At 44.0% G+C, this 20,886-nt stretch overlaps 4 protein-coding genes across 4 annotated transcripts; 3 read left to right on the top strand and 1 right to left on the bottom strand.

Annotated features, from left to right (window-relative positions):
• Window positions 1-3,137: 3,137 nt before the first annotated feature.
• On the bottom strand, window positions 3,138-3,569 carry N7533_012625 (uncharacterized protein; the record flags this gene model as incomplete). Its single annotated transcript, XM_057109275.1, has 2 exons — window positions 3,138-3,290; window positions 3,342-3,569. 2 exons carry the CDS (start codon window positions 3,567-3,569, stop codon window positions 3,138-3,140), a joined length of 381 nt encoding a protein of 126 aa, XP_056954376.1.
• Window positions 3,570-8,672: 5,103 nt separating this feature from the next.
• N7533_012624 (uncharacterized protein) lies at window positions 8,673-11,503 on the top strand (the record flags this gene model as incomplete). The annotated part of the gene is made up of 5 exons (XM_057109274.1): window positions 8,673-8,718; window positions 8,834-9,288; window positions 9,347-10,078; window positions 10,142-10,913; window positions 10,962-11,503. 5 exons carry the CDS (start codon window positions 8,673-8,675, stop codon window positions 11,501-11,503), a joined length of 2,547 nt encoding a protein of 848 aa, XP_056954375.1.
• Window positions 11,504-12,260: 757 nt separating this feature from the next.
• N7533_012623 (uncharacterized protein) lies at window positions 12,261-12,668 on the top strand (the record flags this gene model as incomplete). Its single annotated transcript, XM_057109273.1, has 1 exon — window positions 12,261-12,668. One exon carries the CDS (start codon window positions 12,261-12,263, stop codon window positions 12,666-12,668), a length of 408 nt encoding a protein of 135 aa, XP_056954374.1.
• Window positions 12,669-19,232: 6,564 nt separating this feature from the next.
• On the top strand, window positions 19,233-19,640 carry N7533_012622 (uncharacterized protein; the record flags this gene model as incomplete). Its single annotated transcript, XM_057109272.1, has 1 exon — window positions 19,233-19,640. One exon carries the CDS (start codon window positions 19,233-19,235, stop codon window positions 19,638-19,640), a length of 408 nt encoding a protein of 135 aa, XP_056954373.1.
• Window positions 19,641-20,886: the final 1,246 nt, after the last annotated feature.

The following is a 20,886-nucleotide window of genomic DNA, read 5'->3' as shown; positions in this document are numbered from 1 at the left end:
TTTCTGGGAATTTACTCTATACTACCTAGGCCGACAAATGCGATCTGAACACTCTCCACAGAGTCTTGATTTTGTGGCAGATCAATTAGTGTTCCAACATCAGCAAAATATGGGTCGCGACGGAACACTAAACCTGCCGCCGATCCAGTCCACCGCGACTCGTGCGGCCTAGAACTGTTGAGGACGGATGCCCAGGTACCCGTGCCTCAGACATCCCAGGACACATGTCTGCCATAAAATATAGAGGAAAAAAAATTATGACAATGAATACTCCCGAGGTCCTTTCTAATATTGTCGACGGGATAGAGAAATTCCAGCGCGATTACGATCAGGTAGAAACCGACGGGGTCTCGGCTCGGCGTACATTCCGTCATGATCCCCGGGGTATCAGCTAACTATGAGATAGTAAACACCGGGTTGGTGCCTTAATAATGAGGGTTCGACAAACATAAGGTTCGACCCCCTGTTTATCAGCAGGAGATACATAATTCAAGGTTGTCAGAACCTAGAACCGTGAATTTTTTTCACGTCCCACAAGGCCGAATAATTGCACTAGCCGACGCAATTGTGCTAATATTTAAATAAAGATATTCAAAATTTCAGTACCAGGATGTTGATGATGACTAGCAGTGCATCGATGACAAGAATATAAGCCGCTTTGGTATGTCGAGATTAGAAATCTACTGAGGATTCATAATTCTCATCAAATTGATCAAGGCCTTGCGAGTAGGTATTCTTGACAGCGTCTTCCAAAAATTGGGTCTCAAGTAGTGGATGGGATAGCAGTAATTGGAGCGAGTGTCCAGTCCACGCATTGATGTCATTTGACATTTCCTGCGGAAACTTCGGTGAATGTTGACATACTACTGCCTCTGAGATAATCGCGGGCCCGAGATCGTTGATTGTCTCTGAAGCTGTAGAAAGTTGGGCATGTGTGGTCAAACTTGCATTAATTGCAGCTAGATGATGACAACATTCATGAGCGAGATAGTTCCCAGCCTCGATGCTTCTTCAAATGAATCGCGGTCAGCCTGGCTACTTTCCACACCCAGAATATCAGAAATGGCAAGAATAGTAAGGGATGAAAATCAATATCTTATAAAAAAACAGTCGAATGTAACGAAAGATGAAGGGAGACTACTTTCGGGTCATTCGGTCCAGTTGATGACTTTTCAATTTGAATCTTGGGTGTTGGCTGATTCATCCAGGCCTGGAGATCTCGAAGAACATCAGATACCCGTTTTGATATTTCCTTGCCTTGCTTGGGCCCGTGGTGGTGAATCATCAAATCGTGAATGAATACCCCTTTCCACTACTCTCTATTACATACGACCATAGGGTGTGGAGAACAGGGCTTCCCGTCCGCTCAGCCGTACTTAAGCCACACGCCGGCAGGTTAGTAGTATGGTGGGTGACCACATGCGAATCCCTGCTGTTGTATGTCCGTGTTCACCCATTTCTTTTTGATTCGTCGGGCAAGTGCCCTTGCCGCTTTACTCTTCAGTCCCTTCAGCCCCGCACCTGAACACCCTGAACGGATGACGTGGCCACTCGGCTAAAACTGCCGTTCTTCCCAATGCCATTTCAAACACCTTCACGTTTTGCCATCTTCTGGGGTCCTACAACCTGGGGCTCCTGCTAACGCTGTACAAACGAGTTATATTCACTATTTGGTCTTCTGTTCTTGGCTACCTTCTCTGGAGGGACGCAGTGAAATTTTTGTCGGCGAAAGAGGCGCAGTAGCGAATATGACAAATTAAGAAGAATAACGGCATTCCTTGAATCAACGCCCTTCAAAACAATGTATGTATGGGCCATACGCAAACATTATACATACACACTATGGGGCCGTGGTGATCTTCTATTGTGGTCCTATCACGTGGATCCACCGCTTATCAGGGCTTAGTAATCGCTCACCTTCAGCACGAAGAGCTTGCCCAAGTACGGAATTACAAAAAAGGACAAAGTTGAATCTTCACTGCATACCATACCGACCGGTACAAGAAGAAGCTGACTGTATAGAACAGTGGGAAATGTCTGGTTATGCATGAAAGCTTTTTGTGATTGAGAGATTTCATTCGCCTAAATTTATGTTTAGAACGCTACCATAATCCCCAACACCAGTTCTCTATTATTATCTTATTTGGTCGTAAATTGAAGATTGTTATAATTACATGTCTTCTTACACTTTTATGGATATAGAAGGAAACATATGCCCCTATATTGACCAAGTTGAGAGCTTGTCTGAGCATTGCATCTTTCATACTTGCTTTCTGAGGCCGGCGTGAAAAGCTTAGATTGCGGTTTTGGAGGTACCGTCATTCTCGAAATCGGCGTGACCAACAAACACTTGATAACTGTTTTCTAGACGTAGAGCTAAGTCCATGACGTAGATCATTCATTGAGGGAGCTGCATTAACTTGAAGGATGTTGTAACATCCAACCCTCAAGGCTGACGACAATGCTGTGATCTCAATCAAGTCAAAAGATAGAGGCGGATTGGGTACATGTCCCGTTCTGCGCGAAGCGGGCTTCGTTTCAAAAGAGACACAGGAAGCTTCTCTCAAACGAAAAATGGATTGTTATTATTCCCCGCCTATCAGACGATCGGAGCGTGACGCTACGAGAGCGAAAGCTTGACCACTAATGGTTCTTCCTTCCTGCAACCATCCCCTACGAAGAACTCGGGCCAAGGAGAACTCGGGCCAAGGAGAAACGGAGCTTGTTTGATGGCAAGTATAGAAGGCACGGTTCTGCTACTAAATTGGTCAGGTGACTGTAGTTATCTTTGCACTTCGGTTCGACTTTCTCTTTATTCTATTGACCGTACACTTAGTATTCTTATGTTTCTTAGACAATTTTCCAGTTTAAGATTAACCACACCATATAACAACTTAGTAAGCACAACACAGGACTCAGCATTATCCAAGCTTATGGTAAGTAGTGTCATAACATCCTATCATTTATAACCTCTTAACTGGCCGCCACTGACCAAACTTATCTTTGAGTCGGCGTTGATTAATATATATACCTGAGGAGCTTTGAAGAGACAACTCACATTTATTGTGGGCAAAGAAACAACATACATCGAAGACAAGTGGCTGATCACTATCTATATCAATGCCTACATTTGTGTACTAAAGGTCTCCGTGTATAAGCGAGGGCTTCACGACGCGACCTTCATTCTCGAGCGGTCTCAGAAGTCTCGGGATAACCATTTGAAAAAGGGCGTCGGAGAGAACATTGAGCTCTTCACTGGGTCCTTTCCTCTGGATCTCCAGGTCAAGTGCCTGTCTCATTGTTTTAGAAAAGAATATCTCCTAGCTATCTTCCCATCCAACAAATTGAGGAAGGTTTCCCGCATATGTTGTTATGTGGAAGCCGAACTGGCCAGTGGGGGATACACTTTTCTGATGCAGCTTTGACAGAAGAGCGCCAAAACATTCAGGATCAGGCATATCGTCAATCATGTCACGGAACTCGCAAAGGAAAAAGTAGGTGTCTAGGATTGTACTGTAGGTCCCACAGGCAATAGGCTTTGGAACAAACTCCGGAATGGTCTCATGCATCGCGCTCAATGAGTGAAATTCACCTCGGGTCATATTCATACCTAGTTCATGCGAGACAACTTTGATGAAGAACACTTAACAATCTTTACAATAGTACAGTAGTAATATCTGTATTTCAATGTGCTCTGTATTGGAGGTCCTGTTCTCCTTGTCTAACGAATAACATGGTTAAAATAATGAAAATTCTGGCCAAATTAAGCATAGTGTGCTAATAACAACCAAAAGTAAATCTTAATAGCCTCAACAAATCGTCTAGATAGTGGCCAGGAGGCCAATCAGGCTTATAATGACGCTGTTCCAGGACGCCATATTCAACTATCAGGGGCGGCAAGCTAGCCATAAGCCTTTCCATCACCACCTCCACTCTATGCAGTACACTTTCCAGGGAATATAATCAGTTCAGGTTGGTACAAAATAATTGTAGATTGTAAAAGGACTTACACTTCCTATATTGTAGTCCCTAGTAATTGTGATACTATTAGCCTCTCGCTAAGGTAAAAGAGAGAAACAGAATAATAAGAAAGCATGATGTGACTTACCAGTGACCTAATCCCCTTTTGTATGTAGTTCCATCACAGGACTATTTATTCAATGCATTAGATAAGAGACGCCATAGTATTTGAGATACCTATACCATCAGGAGAGCCGTCCATCTATCTAGTCCGAACAGTAATACTAAAGCTTTTGGCAGGCGTGGCCATAGCTATAACTGTGTGTTACACGCTTGGCTAACTGGTCGCGGTGAGTGGTTAGATCGGGGTGAACAACTTACCAGTTGTTGTCTGTGTCGTTGGTCGTGCGTGATACCTATCACTCGTGCTCCTTAAGTATCAACTCGCAATCGTACCGTTGCTGTGCTAAGCCTTACACGGACTCGGATCCTGTAGAGTAACTTCAAGGAGGCGCCAGGTAGTGCGCCAAGTAGGTCAGTCCGAAGAGCTCCCCTACTTGTAGTATGTTTGTCACAAGACTAAGACTGAATGAAGAGTAATCCCAAAAGGTATACTGTAGTAACTTAGATTGATTAATCGCGAAGAACTAAATACATGTGCGTAAGGAGTGTCCTATATATATTCAGTTCCTCCTGTCCTTCCGAGAGGACTCCCTTCCGTTCGTGAGGACAGGTCCGCTCTGTCCGAACGGATCTGTTGGTCTGCGCTATTAGCGAGATCCCTTTGTCCCTGCGTCGGGCCCTGTCCTAGGATCCCCCATGGTTCTTCTTGATTAGCCAGGAACCCATGGTCCATCCTACGATAGTCCGGTTCCTGAGACTAATGGCGTCGTAGGGCGCGGCCCACCGTACGGATCGTTCCGTCGTGGGTTGGTAGGATTCACACGGCGTTTCCTGCCCTGGGGCTGCGTCCTTCCCACGTCGCTGGGCTTCCTTTACTAAAGTCCGTGGCTTCCCCTCTGATACCCTAGTTATTGCATATCGGACGGGTACGGTGGAGCTTATTCGGGCCTAGTGTGATACATTCTTGGTTTAGCGTGGTCGGTCGCTTTGCGCTCCTGTGCGTGGTGGTATATAGTTCTCGACCTCCCCCCTCCCAACCAACACTTCCACAAATTCTTTTTTTTCGCCCCTCCACCCTAGTCCTTGCAGCTAAGGCATTTTTGCTATTGATCCAGGTCACAGCACTCCAGGGCTTCGCCATCCCCTTTTCTCTAGCCTTCATCATTATCGGCTTTTCGGCGCTTCTCGTAACATCAATCCACCACACTCTCAGATAGACTTCCTCTATTAGCTTCGACAACAGCACGTAAGAGGAGCTAGACCTTTGTAATATAGAATTTCGGACTCACCGCCAGAAATCTAGGCCAGTCGGCCGGGAGTTAACTATCACAGATACCGATACCTTTTGATCTACAGCCTTTAAAGACTACTACCTACTCCTAATCCGCAGACTACCGAAGTTCATTAAGATCGCTCACTTATAGTTTACATTAAACCTGTTTACTTACTTCCCACACCCAGAGACCGATTCAGTATCTATTATTTCGTTGGCTACAACTACAACCGTTTTTAGACGGCCGTTTCAACTTAGCTTACTTAAGAGCTAAGCAATAGAATCAAACATTAACCAAGTATCTATTCTCCTTTACCACTAGCCGTTTTTATATACTTAATTCTCAGACTACTTAATTACAAGACTACTTAATTCCAAAACTATTTAATTCCAAGACCTCTACTATCCTAATCCTCATTATCACACATACCCTAGGACCAGAACCTATACTGACTACACAATTTATTAGCAGAGAGAGTAAGATAGACTTATAATCATCCCTAAGACCCAATCATATCTAGATATAGGTCATATACTTAGGATTAATTAGTAGATACTAGGTGATAGAGCTATATTATAGTATTTAATATCTAATTTAGGGAGTTAGATCTCTACCTTACTCTTCTAGATAGCTAAATAATTAGAAGCCAGTGTTACTTAAGCTTCTTAGATATATATCGAGACACACTACTATACAGTCAGTTATCTAAAATTTAGAGAAAGCAAAAGCAGATATATATAGAACAGGGATATAAGTAGCTCTAGTCATACAGGCCCCGAGTAAGCCCTAGAACTATTAGTAGAGATATTTTTATTAACAGCAAAAGTATATTATATCTAATATTAGGAACTAAACTCTGTCTACCTTACAAGTAAGCTAAAAATACTTTTACTATAACATTAAATATATAAATTTATATAGACAGCCTATATATTTATAATTTCACAAATCCTATATAGTCTCAATTTTAATTTTCCAATTTATTTATCAATCCTCATTCATCACTTCTCATTACAAATTCTATCAACATCAATCAACAAAATTATATTTTAGTATATCTAAGTATAGTAATTCCTCTAGTATACAAATATATATCATTTATATCCTATACCTTTATTACAGAATCTAACAAGTACTAGATAGTTTTCCCCTTAATTCAGTAACTCTCTAAGTTTACAGTTGTCTACTAAGCAAATATAGCTCAGAAAATAATCCTATATTCATCAACAACTCAGACTCTCTTCACTCACTATTAGATCATATCCTCCTTAACTATAAAGATTTTAAGTACAGCGTTTATAGCCCACCTATATAGGCTCAAGGCACTATTAAGTGTCCTATTAAGCTCAAAATTAATAATAAGACCTAGAGAGAGATATAGAGCTAGGTTAATGTAGATAAAGTCTAGGATATTAAATATTAAGTAGACATCAGGCCTATTAAGAAGATAGATTTAACTTATTCAAATATTTCTGCCTCTACTCCTAAGGGCACTAAAGTATTCAAATCTATCTTAGAAGACATATACTGTCTTAGTACAAGCTCTCTTATCCTCAAGTTTAATAAATCTAAAGACTAGGTCAATACTACTTCTTCAACCCCCAAGATCAATAACAAAACTATCCTAACCAAGTTAGAAGATAAAGAGTAGGCCAGTCTTAGCTTTTCTACTACCAAGGCCGACAGTATTAATATTATCTCAACTAAGCCAGACAATAAGACCAATACTAGCTCTACTACCCCTAAGATCAACAATAATATTATCTCAACCAAGCCTAAAAATAAGGACTAAACCAATACTAGCTCTTCTACCTCCAAAGCCAATAATAATACTATTATCTCAACTAAGCCGAAAGATAGAGATAGGCCTAATACAAGCCCTATTCTACACAAAGCAGATCTCATTTCAAAAGAGACCAAGGAGACTTCTCTCAAACAAAAAATAGAGTTATATTCCTTTATACCTATCAGACAATCAGAGTATATTACTAAGAGAGTAAAAGTTTGACTATCTAGAGTCAGACAGACAATTATATTTAGTACTTTTTAGTAAATAGATTTACCGTTATAGACTTTCTGCTAAATATTACAATTTTAAGATAAAATAATAGATTAGCTATCATTAAGAAGTACTAATAATAGTACTATTAAGAAAAAAAAATAACCCCTAAAGAAACTTTTCCATAAGAGACTTTTATTTAATTTCCCTTAATAACTATAAGTTCCCTATACAACCACAATCTACCAAAAAGCAGTAATTCTCTTTATCTTTTTAACTAAATAAGTACTAGATTAGGAGGCTATAAATCTAGAGTCATCACGTGCTGTTATCTAGTATATAATATCTTATCACCTATCCCACTAATTCACCCTTCTCTTAGTTAGGGATAGACTGCGGCACGGTTTTGGGTTTGGTCTTCAAATGCTAACCAAACCCAAATCGATTTGGTCTGCGGCTTTCATATCTTTACCAAACCCAAATCGATTCGGTTTGCGGTTCTAAGATCTTTACCAAAACCTAACCGCAAATTTTACGGTTAACCAAAACCGCAATGCGGTTACCTTGCGGTTAACCGCACTAGCATAAAAGATGAAGATCTTACCTATCTAAGCCACCCCACCGTTTTTATACACCTGATAACTAAGCTCAAATAATGCATTCTTACATATGGTTTCGTTATTACTACTGTAATCATTTATTTTTCTTACTTTCTGTTGGAAATAATTTGAAATAGAGCGGTATTCTAAAAGATAAAATATTAGTCTACAAAAAATTCAAGTTCGAAGTTGGATTTTGGATATTGTTGGCGAGATTTACTGTGTGTTGTGATTAGTTTTTGTAATCGAGTATAGTTATCGCAGAAATATATATTTGACTTAGAGAGATTATGCTGCATCTTTAGGTCAGTAGAACATGAAAAGCCTAACTTGACTAATTTTTAAGTATTCTGAATTTTGATCATATGTTGTAAAAGAGCTAGTTTTTTTTACCTATCCCTAATAATTTTTAATCTAGTATTACAATATAAAAGTGTTAAAAAAGTGTGTCCTAAAAGTGCAAAGTTGCAGTGATAAATGGTTATCTTGCGGTCGTGCTGCGGTTACCTTGTGGTTATCCTGTGGTTTTTGCGGTTTTCAGGGGTATTTTGCGGTTATCTTGCGGTTATCTTGCGGTTTTTGCGGTTTTCGGTAATCTTAGTGCGGTTATTGTGAGGGGTCTTTGCGGTTAACCGCAGGATAACCGCATTAGTAGCTCTAATATCCAATTAGAGTATATCTTTGACTCCACTCTATAATTGCTTTTGCAACTCATCAATGTCCTCGGTCGCGTCTGGTGTTTGTGGTCCTCTCGTCGAATCTTGTAAGTTGTTTGTCTCTCATTTACACATATTGGCTCTTAAGACCATAGCCAAAGATGGCCTATACTTCATCAGTCTTCACCGATCAGCATTCTGATACTGACTTTCTCCTACCAGATGACCTACCATCACTCAATACATATTGTCGTACTGCCACCGAGTCAATTACACCATCCATTTGCTCTCAACAACTGCAATTACCGCGAGCGCCCTTATTCCTTACACGTACTGGGCCACATCTTCAGCGATTTTGGATCCTTGTAGAAATGGACCCCGCAACAGGCCAAACTCGGAAGGATTTCACTGAGTGGTGGCTTCAAACAGAGTATGGCACAAGAAAAGACATCGAGACCACCATTCATTGGGACCACAAAAAGAGAGCTTCAGTCTGGGATCACTTTGAGCAAGTAGCTCATGAACGGACAGGAGAGCCTAAAGTTATGTGTAAGCGTTGCCTTACTACACTTACTCATCCAAATATTCGGCGTGGAGGAACATCACCAATGAACACACATCTGAAAGGGAATACCTGTCATCCAAAGCATGGGATTGGCAAGTTACTTGCGAAGCAGGTAAGTATATATACTCTCTTTAAGATACTGCTTTTAGCTAATAACTTATAATTTGTAGTCACAAACTTCAAGAGCAACTTTAACTACTTTCTCTGAAGAAGCGCTTGCCCAGAAAGTCCTTTCTCTTATCCTCGTCGCACGGCTCCCATTCCGTATCCTTGATCGTCCAGAATTCCAGGAATTAGCTGATCTAATTGCTGTTGCTCCCTCACGGGTCAAACTACCCTCGCCCCGGACGATTAGCCGACAACTACACTCGAATATCCAACAAGGACAACAGAGTATAATAGATATGCTCCCAGAGGATAGTAGACTATCTCTATCACTTGATTGCTGGACATCACCTTTCCAGCAGGGCTTTATGGCTATTACTGGTTATTTTCTGGATAACGATTGGGAGTATCGAGAGGCTCTACTTGGCTTTGAACCCTTACAAGGCTCACATACTGGGAGTAACCTAAGCTCAGTAGTTATTGGTATTCTCGAAAAGTATAAAATTGCCGATCGGGTTCTGTCAGTAACAACTGATAATGCTACCAATAACAATACAATGATGCTCAGTATTCAGGATGAGCTCAAAAGTCAGGGTGTTGGAAGTGACGGGCTTGGTAATGGTATATTTCGTGTTCCATGCCTGGCCCATGTGATCCAACTGAGTCTGAATCAACTTCTCGGAAAAATAAAAGCAATGCCATCCAATAATGAGGCAGAGGATGGATGGTCAGATGACCGTGAGCGCCAGGCGCGTTCTCAGCAATCAAAGAGAGAGATTATCCAGACATTGAACAAGGTATGTGATGATTCAGCAAAAAGAGAGAGAGAGAGGATAACAGCTAATAATAGTTATCTGTAGATCCGAAATCTTGCTATCTTTATTAATGCAAGTCCTCAGCGCCGAGCTGCATTTCTTGTAATCCAGTCCCAGGAGCCTCGACTGCTTCCTCTTCAAGATGTACGGACTCGATGGAATTCTACATTTCTGATGCTCGGCCGAGCCAAGCGACTACAGAAGAGCTTTCAAGAATACTGTACAGCACACGGCTATCTCCATTTTCAGCTTGACAAAGAAGAATGGCGTCAGATCGACTACTTACTGTGTATCACTGAGCCATTCTTCAAGTTCACAACTGCTCTCTCAAAAACAAAAGACACCACAATCCATCTTATCTTTGGTGTTTACAATAAGCTTTTCAATCACCTGGAGAACTCCGAGAACCAGCTTCGCCGAAAGAGACTCCCATGGAAGAAATCAATGCTGAGGGCATTGCAGGCGGCAAGGGAAAAGCTTTCTGAGTATTATCAAGCAACTGATAAGGAGTTTTATGGGGATCTTTATGGTATTGCTACCATTCTTGCCCCATCAAAGAAACTTCGATTCTTTACCTCAAAAGATTGGCAAGGGGATATTGATTTTGGTGCAAGATATCGTGGGCGTCTTGAAAAAGAGTTCTGGCGATACAAACGGCGATTTTCAGATCAGGCTGAAGAATCATCCTCTAATGTCCAGCAGAACTCCAGTGATATTAATGAGATTGAGATGCTGTGTGACTCACAGACTTCATTTTATGCAGCAGAAGTACCAGCAGAGGAGGATGATGATGAACTGGCTCGATATCTTGCAAAAGGTAAGTCTAATTGCCTGTCTGCCTATCTCAGATACTAATTTTATCTAGGCCTTATTTCACAACAGCCCCGTTTATTCTGGAAGGAGCATCAAAAAGAGTTCCCAGTGCTGGCTGCTCTAGCCCGGGATATTCTTTCAATTCCTGCGAGTGGCGCAGGTGTTGAGCGTCTTTTTAACTGTGCTCGAGATATTTGTCACTACAGACGGGGCCGCCTTAACGCTGATACTATCAAGGAGTTGATGCTGCAATCGTGTGCTGTAAAATTCGAGGTTGAACAGAGAGAGATTGACTTTACAAAAGAGCTTGTACTAGCGGGTGAGGCAGCGATGATTGAACAAGACAGAGGATCAATAGCCCCTCTTCCAGCATTGGATCCAATTAGCGATATTGAAGAGAAGGAAGGAGAGAAGGAGGAGGAGGAGGAAGAGGAGGAAGATAGACAGGAGCCATCAGGAGAGACACAAAAACGAGCGCGTTCTGGAAGTACTAGCTCGCAGGAGGATCAAATGGAACACGAAGGCACACAGCGAGCGACGCGGATTCGCAAGAAGCCTAAAATGCCAGAGGGGTTCCAACTGGCGCCTTTGTAGCTTAAATACTGTCAGATTATATTTCTTGATTTGTTCTTCTATCCAGTTTCTTTGTTCTGTAGTCTCTGTATTCCGTATATCCTGGAGATGACTCTTCGCCTGAAAATTAGTCAGAGCTCTCATACATGACCAAAACAACAAAATTACCAAAAAAACTGCATAAAAATCTATCTGCCCAGCAGGTCACGAGGCTTAGCATGTTTGTATTGTTTACAAGACCGCGGTTAACCGCAAAACCGCAGCGGTTTTCATTTGAAGACCAAGACCGAACCGCAAAATTTTGCGGTCTTGGGATGAAGACCAAAACCGAACCGCAAAAATTTGCGGTTTTGATATGAAGACCAAAACCGCTGCGGTTTTGGTTAGGTTTTAGGTTAACCGCGGTCTTTGCGGTTAGTGCCGCAGTCTAGCTATAATACTCTTACTAAAGGAATCTACTCCCTAGACTCTACTAATACTTTTTGTAACTCCTAAGTCGGTATATTAGTAGAAGATAGAGGTATTAAGTACTTCTTACTTAAATTGTATTACCTTTAGTATATTATTCTGTATAGGGCCTATTCTATAGGAACTTACTGTATCTAGAAGTATACTAATAGATAAGTAATTCTTAATTACTTTATCTACTATTACTAAAGATAAAAAGAATATAAGAAGGTTTAATATTAGAGGTATATACTTTGTATATAATTTATAAAATATATAGATAGGAATTTACTGTTACAGACCCCGCGACACGAGGGGCCGCAACTTACAAATGGGCCATCGAGAGCCAACCATTCTGCAACCACCACGACCGCCCACAGGTCACGTGCGAAACATCATAAGGAACCATGGCCTTCCCACCAGAGCCACACGATACAAGATAACTGGGTCAACAAATGGAGAAGCCATGATTAACCCAGGCATCGTGCGGAAGGCCTCGTCTTACGTCAAGCTGGTCCCCACGAGTCGTTCCACCCTACGACGGCTCGGTTCATACGACGAGGCAGGGCGCGCGACGGAAGGCGCCGCAGGAACCAGACCATCGCACGAATTACCACGAGTTCCCAGTAACCCAGAAGAAATCGTGGAGGTTCGCATGATAGCACCCGACGCAGGGACAAGGACGCCATGCGACAAGCACGTGATCACAGGGTATACCAGCGGGTATACCAAGAGGTAGATGGAAGGGCACGACCTGGTATACCACCAGGTGTACCCTCCGATATACCACGCCACGAAGGATTAGAGATATAAGGGACGCTCCTTACGCACATGTATTTAGTTCTTCGCGATTAATCAATCTAAGTTACTACAGTATACCTTTTGGGATTACTCTTCATTCAGTTTCAGTCTTGTGACAAACATACTACAAGTAGGGGAGCTCTTCGGAACTGACCTGCTTGGCGCACTATCTGGTGCCTCCTTTGAAGTTACTCTACAGGATCCGAGTCCGTGTAAGGCTTAGTATAGCAACGGTACGATTGCGAGTTGATACTTGAGGAGTACGAGTGATAGATATCACGAACGACCAACAACACAGACGGCAACTGGTAAGTTGTCCACCCAGATCTAACCACTCACTGTGACCAGTTAGCAAAGCGTGTAACACATTAATCGCCCTGTCAACCGAAACTCTGAAGTTTAATCATTATGGCACCGAACGACAGCCCCAGCGCTTCGCAAGCAGGAGGCAATCGTACCCCTGCACTACCAACCAACCATCAGCTCATGGAGATGATCAGTCAACTCCAGGAACAGCTACAGGTTGCAGAAAGGCGCAACACGGGAGTCAAACCTCCTAAACCAGACTTCTTCGAAGGAGCACGAACTAAGCTTCGTAGCTTCCTTACGCAGATGGACATGCAACTGCGTATTATCCATTGCGATGGAGAAGCCAACAAAGTCATATACGCATCCACCTACCTACGTGGACAGGTATTCAATTAGTTCGAACCCTACATCCGGGAGTTTAACGAGAAAGCTTAGGACGATTGGGGAGACACCATAACCGCCATCTTCTCGTCCTATGCGGTCTTCAAGAAAAAGCTTGAACAAACCTTTGGAGATATAGATGCACAACGCACTGTAGAAAGACGCCTCGAACGAATCAAGCAGACCAGTTCAGCCAGTATTTACGCCGCTGAATTTCAGCAAATCATCTTACATCTCGATTACGATGACGACACCTATATCTGGTTGTTTGAACGAGGACTTAAGGAAGATGTCAAGGATGAACTGATGTGGATCGATCGGCCTACCGAGCTAGCTCGAATGATCGAGATCGCAGTTAAGTTCGACAACCGACTTTACGAACGAAAGCTTCAGCAACGTGAAGCACGTCAAGGAAGTAACCAAGGACCGCAGGGTCAAGGATTCCGTCGCCACAGGGGGCGACGAGGAAATCAACAACGGTCTAGGGAAACGTACAACGACCCCTATGGACCCCAACCTATGGAGCTTGACGCAGCGAGGCTACTAATGGAAGAACAGAAGCGAAGGAAGGAAAACCGACTCTGTTTCAACTGTGGCAAGCCAGGCCACATGGCAAAGGATTGTCGTAGTAAGGGGGACGACAAGAAACCACAACAATTACGTGCAACTCAAGAGAGAGGAGCATACGATACCACTGGGATGAAAAGAGTGCAACGACTCTGCGCCACCTAGGAGGGTAAGCAACCCGAAACGAACCTCGAGGGAACAACAAGCAAAGACGACCCTAAGTGGATGGCAAACTGGCCACCAAAAGACGCACAAAGTATAGCAAAGGCCGAGGAATTACGAGACCAACTCAAGGCAGAAATGGACAATGAAAAAACTAGCCCTGAAGAAAAAACCAAAAAAGCAATGGACATCCTCGACCAAATGTACGCGATGACTTAACCCGAGCCCAAGACACAGGAACTTAGGGCTACCAACGAAGCCGACGCAGCTTCAGTCGACTCACAGCTCGCAGAGTACGACAGACAGGAACAGTATCTGCGGATTGACCTGAATACAGTAGAAAGTCAAGGGTGGACCCAATATACCTGGGAAACCGTTGACACCCAGGAATCAACAAGTGAGTCCCTGGGAACGCCTCAAGAGTCCCTACGACAGGAAATCGAAGAAATCCCAGAAACCCCACCGGGGGGGATACTGGATGAGTTATCAGGAGGAACGAGAACTTCGACGACTCTACGAAGCAGGTGGTATGGCCCCTGGAGACCCTCGTAGGTTCCTCTTTGACGAATCAGACAACGACGAACCAGCACCGTATGTTACTAGCGCGGAAGGAACATGCCCGTGCAACAGGGAAGATTGCGCTTGCATCGGATATGTACGACACCCCAATCACGGCCTAAGAGCTACAATTGGATGTTATGACTACGACTGCAAGATGTATATGCAAGGCAAGCTGGACTATGGAGGGATCGAACCCAAGCCATCGCCACGAATGCGACGCCCAGAGTGGAGACAGTAACTCGCAGCGACAGCATGGGGAAAACACATGAAGGTGGAAGCACTGATAACCTTCTACGGAGGAAACGAGATCAGTGCACGAGTCATGATTGACTCAGGAGCCGCAGGAAACTTCATGGATCCAAGATATGTCTTGACTGGTAGAGTACCAACCGTTAGAAAAGATTAGATTACTCCACTTGTTGGACTTAACGGAGAAAAGCTAAGTAAGGGAATCACTTACCATACCGAATGGATCGACATGGTCATCGGGAACCACATAGAGTCAATATGCTTTGATATCACCGATCTAGGAGGGTACGAGGTGGTACTTGGTGTCCCTTGGCTACGCCAGCATAGCCCAAGAATTGATTGGCGAAGAGACGAGATCTACTTCGAACACTGCGACTGCACGCAAACAACAACCAGATGGACTGGAGAAGAACCACCGAGCATTAAAGGGCCTAGCCCCGGGACGGCAGGTACCTATTGCGGCCCGCACGAGGTTGACCCTAAGCGGAGCCAGCAGCCCAGAGGCGGGGCATCAGGTAGGATCATGGATGTTGACGTTATCGCGACAACGGAACAGCGACCGGACATGTCGGACAATGAACTCAAGGACTACATCATGATACACCATGAATCACGACAAACCCTCTGCGCGACAGGGGAAGAAACACAGATACCTAAGGAGTACCAAGAGTACTGGGATGTGTTTGAGCCACCAAAGGATGGTGTGCTCCCAAAGTATGGTCCGTTCGACCATGAGATTAGGCTCAAGGAAGGAAAGGAACTGACCTTTAGGCCAATCTATCAGCTATCACCAATCGAAATGAAAACCTTGAGGGAATACATCGACGAAAACCTCAAGAAGGGATACATCCAACACTCATCGTTATCAGCCGGATATCCAATCATCTTTGTACCAAAGAAGGGGAATGAGCTTCGACTTTGCGTGGATTACCAGCAACTAAATGACATTACCATCAAAGATCAACACCCATTGCCTCTCATTCAGGAAATGCAAGACCGCATTCAGGGAAGTGTTTACTTTACCAAATACGACATCACTAACGCATACAATCGCCTCAGGATTAAAGAAGGCAACGAATGGAAAACAGCGTTCAGGACAAAATACGGGCATTTTGAGTATACGGTAATGCCGTTCGGACTCACAAATGCGCCCGCAGCATTTCAGCGATTCATCTTTAGCGTACTAGAGGAATACCTAGACATCTTCGTGATGGCATACCTCGACGACATCCTAGTGTTCTCCAAGACCATGGAAGAACACGTTCAGCACAACAAAAAGGTGCTACAGAAGCTTAGAGAAGCTGAGGTTACACTCAAACTCAAGAAGTGTGAGTTCCACATACAGGAAACAGATTTCCTAGGATACGTGATCAGCAAGAACGGATTCGGCATGCAGGAAGACAAGGTCAGAAGCATCCTAGACTGGCCAACACTCAAGAATGTGAAGGAAGTCCAGCAGTTCATGGGGTTATGCAACTACTACCGACGATCAATCAACGGGTTTGGTAAGATTGCGGTCAACCTCAACAAACTGCTCAGGAAAGACCAAAAGTGGGCTTGGGATGACCAAGCAGAAAAAGCGTTTAACGACCTCAAGAAAATGTTCGTTAAACGAACGATACTCGTACCGGCCGATCCAAGCAAACTATACACAGTGGAAACCGATACATCAGATTATGCACTCGGAGCACGGCTCACTCAACCAGGGGACGACGGAAAACCAAGACCAGTGGTATTCTGGTCTAGGGGAATGATAGCCGCCGAACTCAACTACAACATCTATGACAAGGAACTGCTAGCTATAGTGTCAGTACTTAAAGTCTGGAGAGCGTATCTAGAAGGGGCAGAGCATCAAATACTTGTTAAATCAGACCACAAGAATCTGACGTTCTTTACCAGCACAAAAGAATTGACAAGACGACAAGCAAGATGGGCGGAAACCCTGGCAAGATACGATTACAGAATCGAACATTGCCCAGGAACGGCCAACAGTCAGGCGGACGCACTAAGCAGGAGACCCAACTACGCGTTAGGAATCAAGGAAGCCGTTCCGGCCATACTCAAGACAAATGACAACGGTCATCTCAGTGTACAATCACCAGATATTGGCCGCCACCAGTCAGATCCAAGACAATGAATAGATCAACAGGCTAAAGGAAAGTCTGATCGATGACCCGATCCACAAGACAGGACCCACCGAAAGAATCACCAATGAAGACGGATTGATCCACATCCATGGATTGATCTACGTTCCACAGAAGCTTCAACAGGAAGCGATACAGCGACACCACAACGACCTCACGCATAGGCACATAGGAGTGGAAAAAACGGTAGAATTCCTATCAAGGAACTACTACATCCCAAGCATGCACAGAAAGGTCAGAAATTACATCAGGCAATGCGACACTTGTCAGCGAAACAAGCCATCGCGACACACACCCTATAGCGAGTTACAGAACTCGGAAGTACCAACACAACCATGGGAATGGATCACACTGGATTTCATCACCAAACTACCAAAGTCAGGAGAACATGACATGATCATGGTAGTTGTGGACCGATTGACGAAATATTCGTACATGATACCAATAACAGAAACGATCGATGCCAAAGCCATAGCATCCCTATTGTTCAGATATATATTCGCCAACCACGGAACACCCGAGAAGATGACATCAGACAGAGACAAGCTCTTTACAAGCAAAATGTGGAAATCATTCGCAGACATCGTAGGCATTGAGCATAGACTCTCCACTGCCTACCACCCTCGAACGAACGGCCAAACAGAACGAACGAACCAAACTTTGGAACAGTACCTAAGACACTACGTGAATTACCAGCAAGATGACTGGGCAGGACTGCTACCATTAGCACAATTTGCGTACAATAACGCTATGCACGCAACCACAAAAGAGACCCCATTCTTCGCAAACTATGGGTATAATCCCTCAATCATCGGAGAAACCATTGGAAAACAAGCAGAGGCAGAATCATCGAGACTTCTGGCCTCAGGACTCAAACAGCTACACCTCCAACTGGCAAAAGACATCGAGTTCTTCAATCTACAAATGAAGCACTACTACGATCGGGGCCACTAGGAGGGACCAGACCTAAAAAAGGGGGAGAAAGTGTACCTCCTACGTCGGAACATCAAAACCAAACAACCAAGCTCGAAACTTGACTACCTAAAGTTAGGACCATTCGAAATCGAAGAAAAAACAGGACCGGTCAATTATCGCTTGAGACTACCTGACAGCATGCGACGCATTCATACGAATTTTCATATATCGTTACTCGAACCCGCACCAAAAAACGCTAAACTCGCTACAAATGGGGAAATAGAGGAAGAGACCAAAAACGAATATGAAGTCGAGAAGGTCCTAGACATAAAGCGTGTCAACGGAAAACCCCACTACCTAGTGAAATGGAAAGGTTACGATACCTCGGAAAACACATGGGAACCTATCAAGAACCTGACGGACTGCCGCCAGCTGGTTCAACAGTTCCACCAGGAGGCTGGCCAAAGACACCATCAAGGGAAGAAGCGTCCGGGACAGCCCAGAAAGCATCTGGCATCTGGTCCAGCGACACCACCATCCTCGTCAGACTCGAGTCTGACGTAGCAGCCAGTTGACGAATCTCTTACTGCTCGGCCAGACGGTCGAACTCCGAAAGCTCAGCAAGAGATAGAGGATCATCCTCGTTGAGACGATCCGACACCACTAAGTCGTGATCCAACATCCGACCACCACGATCTCTGAGAAATTGTTGATGTTTCTGCAAGCGAAGAATTTTCGCCATTACCTCATTCATTTTTTGAGAATACTGAAGAAATTGTTTTTAGGCCTCAGTAAGGTCCGCCGAGACCTTCTGCTCCTCCCGTTGTAAGTCATCCCACTCCTTGTCAGTATAGAAGCTTCGTTCACACACCTGGCCTCGACGGGCGCAGGTGGAACACTTTTTGCTGTTCGCATAAGGACTCATAATACAACACTTGCCACGGACAAGACAATAATCACAAGGGGATAACGCGGGGCGACCAGACTGTTCGATTCTAAGAGCAAGACGATTATTGTCAGCGTACTTGTTACGTTTCGGCTTTTGAACAGCGGGTTTAGGTATATTGAACCATGACGGAGAAAATTGAAAAACAGAACGGACCAACACTTACCTGAGGGGGGTAAACAATTATAAAGGATTCTCGAGGACGAGAACCAAGGAGAGGGGAGGATGATGTTACAGACCCCGCGACACAAGGGGCCGCAACTTACAAATGGGCCATCGAGAGCCAACCATTCTGCAACCACCACGACCGCCCACAGGTCACGTGCGAAACATCATAAGGAACCATGGCCTTCCCACTAGAGCCACACGATACAAGATAACTGGGTCAACAAATGGAGAAGCCATGATTAACCCAGGCATCGTGCGGAAGGCCTCGTCTTACGTCAAGCTGGTCCCCACGAGTCGTTCCACCCTACGACGGCTCGGTTCATACGACGAGGCAGGGCGCGCGACGGAAGGCGCCGCAGGAACCAGACCATCGCACGAATTACCACGAGTTCCCAGTAACCCAGAAGAAATCGTGGAGGTTCGCATGATAGCACCCGACGCAGGGACAAGGACGCCATGCGACAAGCACGTGATCACAGGGTATACCAGCGGGTATACCAAGAGGTAAATGGAAGGGCACGACCTGGTATACCACCAGGTGTACCCTCCGATATACCACGCCACGAAGGATTAGAGATATAAGGGACGCTCCTTACGCACATGTATTTAGTTCTTCGCGATTAATCAATCTAAGTTACTACAGTATACCTTTTGGGATTACTCTTCATTCAGTTTCAGTCTTGTGACAAACATACTACAAGTAGGGGAGCTCTTCGGAACTGACCTGCTTGGCGCACTATCTGGCGCCTCCTTTGAAGTTACTCTACAGGATCCGAGTCCGTGTAAGGCTTAGTATAGCAACGGTACGATTGCGAGTTGATACTTGAGGAGTACGAGTGATAGATATCACGAACGACCAACAACACAGACGGCAACTGGTAAGTTGTCCACCCAGATCTAACCACTCACCGTGACCAGTTAGCAAAGCGTGTAACATTTACTACTTATTCTTCCTATAGTAGTTCTTAATAAACTCTCTTTTATAGGTTAATATAAGTATTAGCTCTTTATCTATAACCTTAATAGTAAGTATAAAGTACTATTTATATAAGATAGGTATAACTAGTTACTAGGACTATTAACGTGTTCCACAACCGAACGGGCCGGACAACCGAACGGGCCACCCCACCCCATTACGACGATATATATTGAATATAACTCAACCACCATATAATATATTGCAAAAACTAGGCGTTATTCACAACTGGGCACCTATTCCGCTTGTGCCCTGGCTCCCTGCAATTGCCACAGCGCTGTATAGGTCTCTCAATCGTCGTCCTGGTTGCGCGGCGTGGCGCCGGGGGTATTGCCAATTGGTGCTCATATTCAATTTGTACACGCAATTGCAGGTCCTCTGCTGTAATTCCACCTTCGTAGGGTAATTGCCTATTTGGTAAAGCTTTTTTTCTTTGCTTACGTCCATTTTCGGCCATTACACGCTCATATGTTGTCTTTAACATAACCATCTCATGTGCAAGTAATTGTGCACCTCTGGTAGTCTGCTCCAATTGTCGATATATGTCATTATCAGGGGTTATATCCCTATAGACTAGTAATCGCTTGATTGAGGATGCCTGCCGTTGAAAATTGATAGCTTTGGATGGTGTATGAGGTATGAATTCACGACTGCTATCACTACCATGTGATGGTGGTGGTGTAGGCGATGGGGGATGAATATCAAGTTTTGATAGTACTGTCTCTGGCGAATATGGAATAATGCCCGCTGCCATAAAACTGCTAGCAATTATAGAGGT

This window comes from Penicillium manginii (genome assembly GCF_028828005.1).
Source record: "Penicillium manginii strain IBT 31320 chromosome Unknown utg000009l:1.0-3297300.0:1.0-3298630.0, whole genome shotgun sequence".
NCBI classification, from domain to species: domain Eukaryota; kingdom Fungi; phylum Ascomycota; class Eurotiomycetes; order Eurotiales; family Aspergillaceae; genus Penicillium; species Penicillium manginii.
Note: the sequence above shows the minus strand (reverse complement) of the source record. Positions and strands in the feature narration are given on the sequence as shown.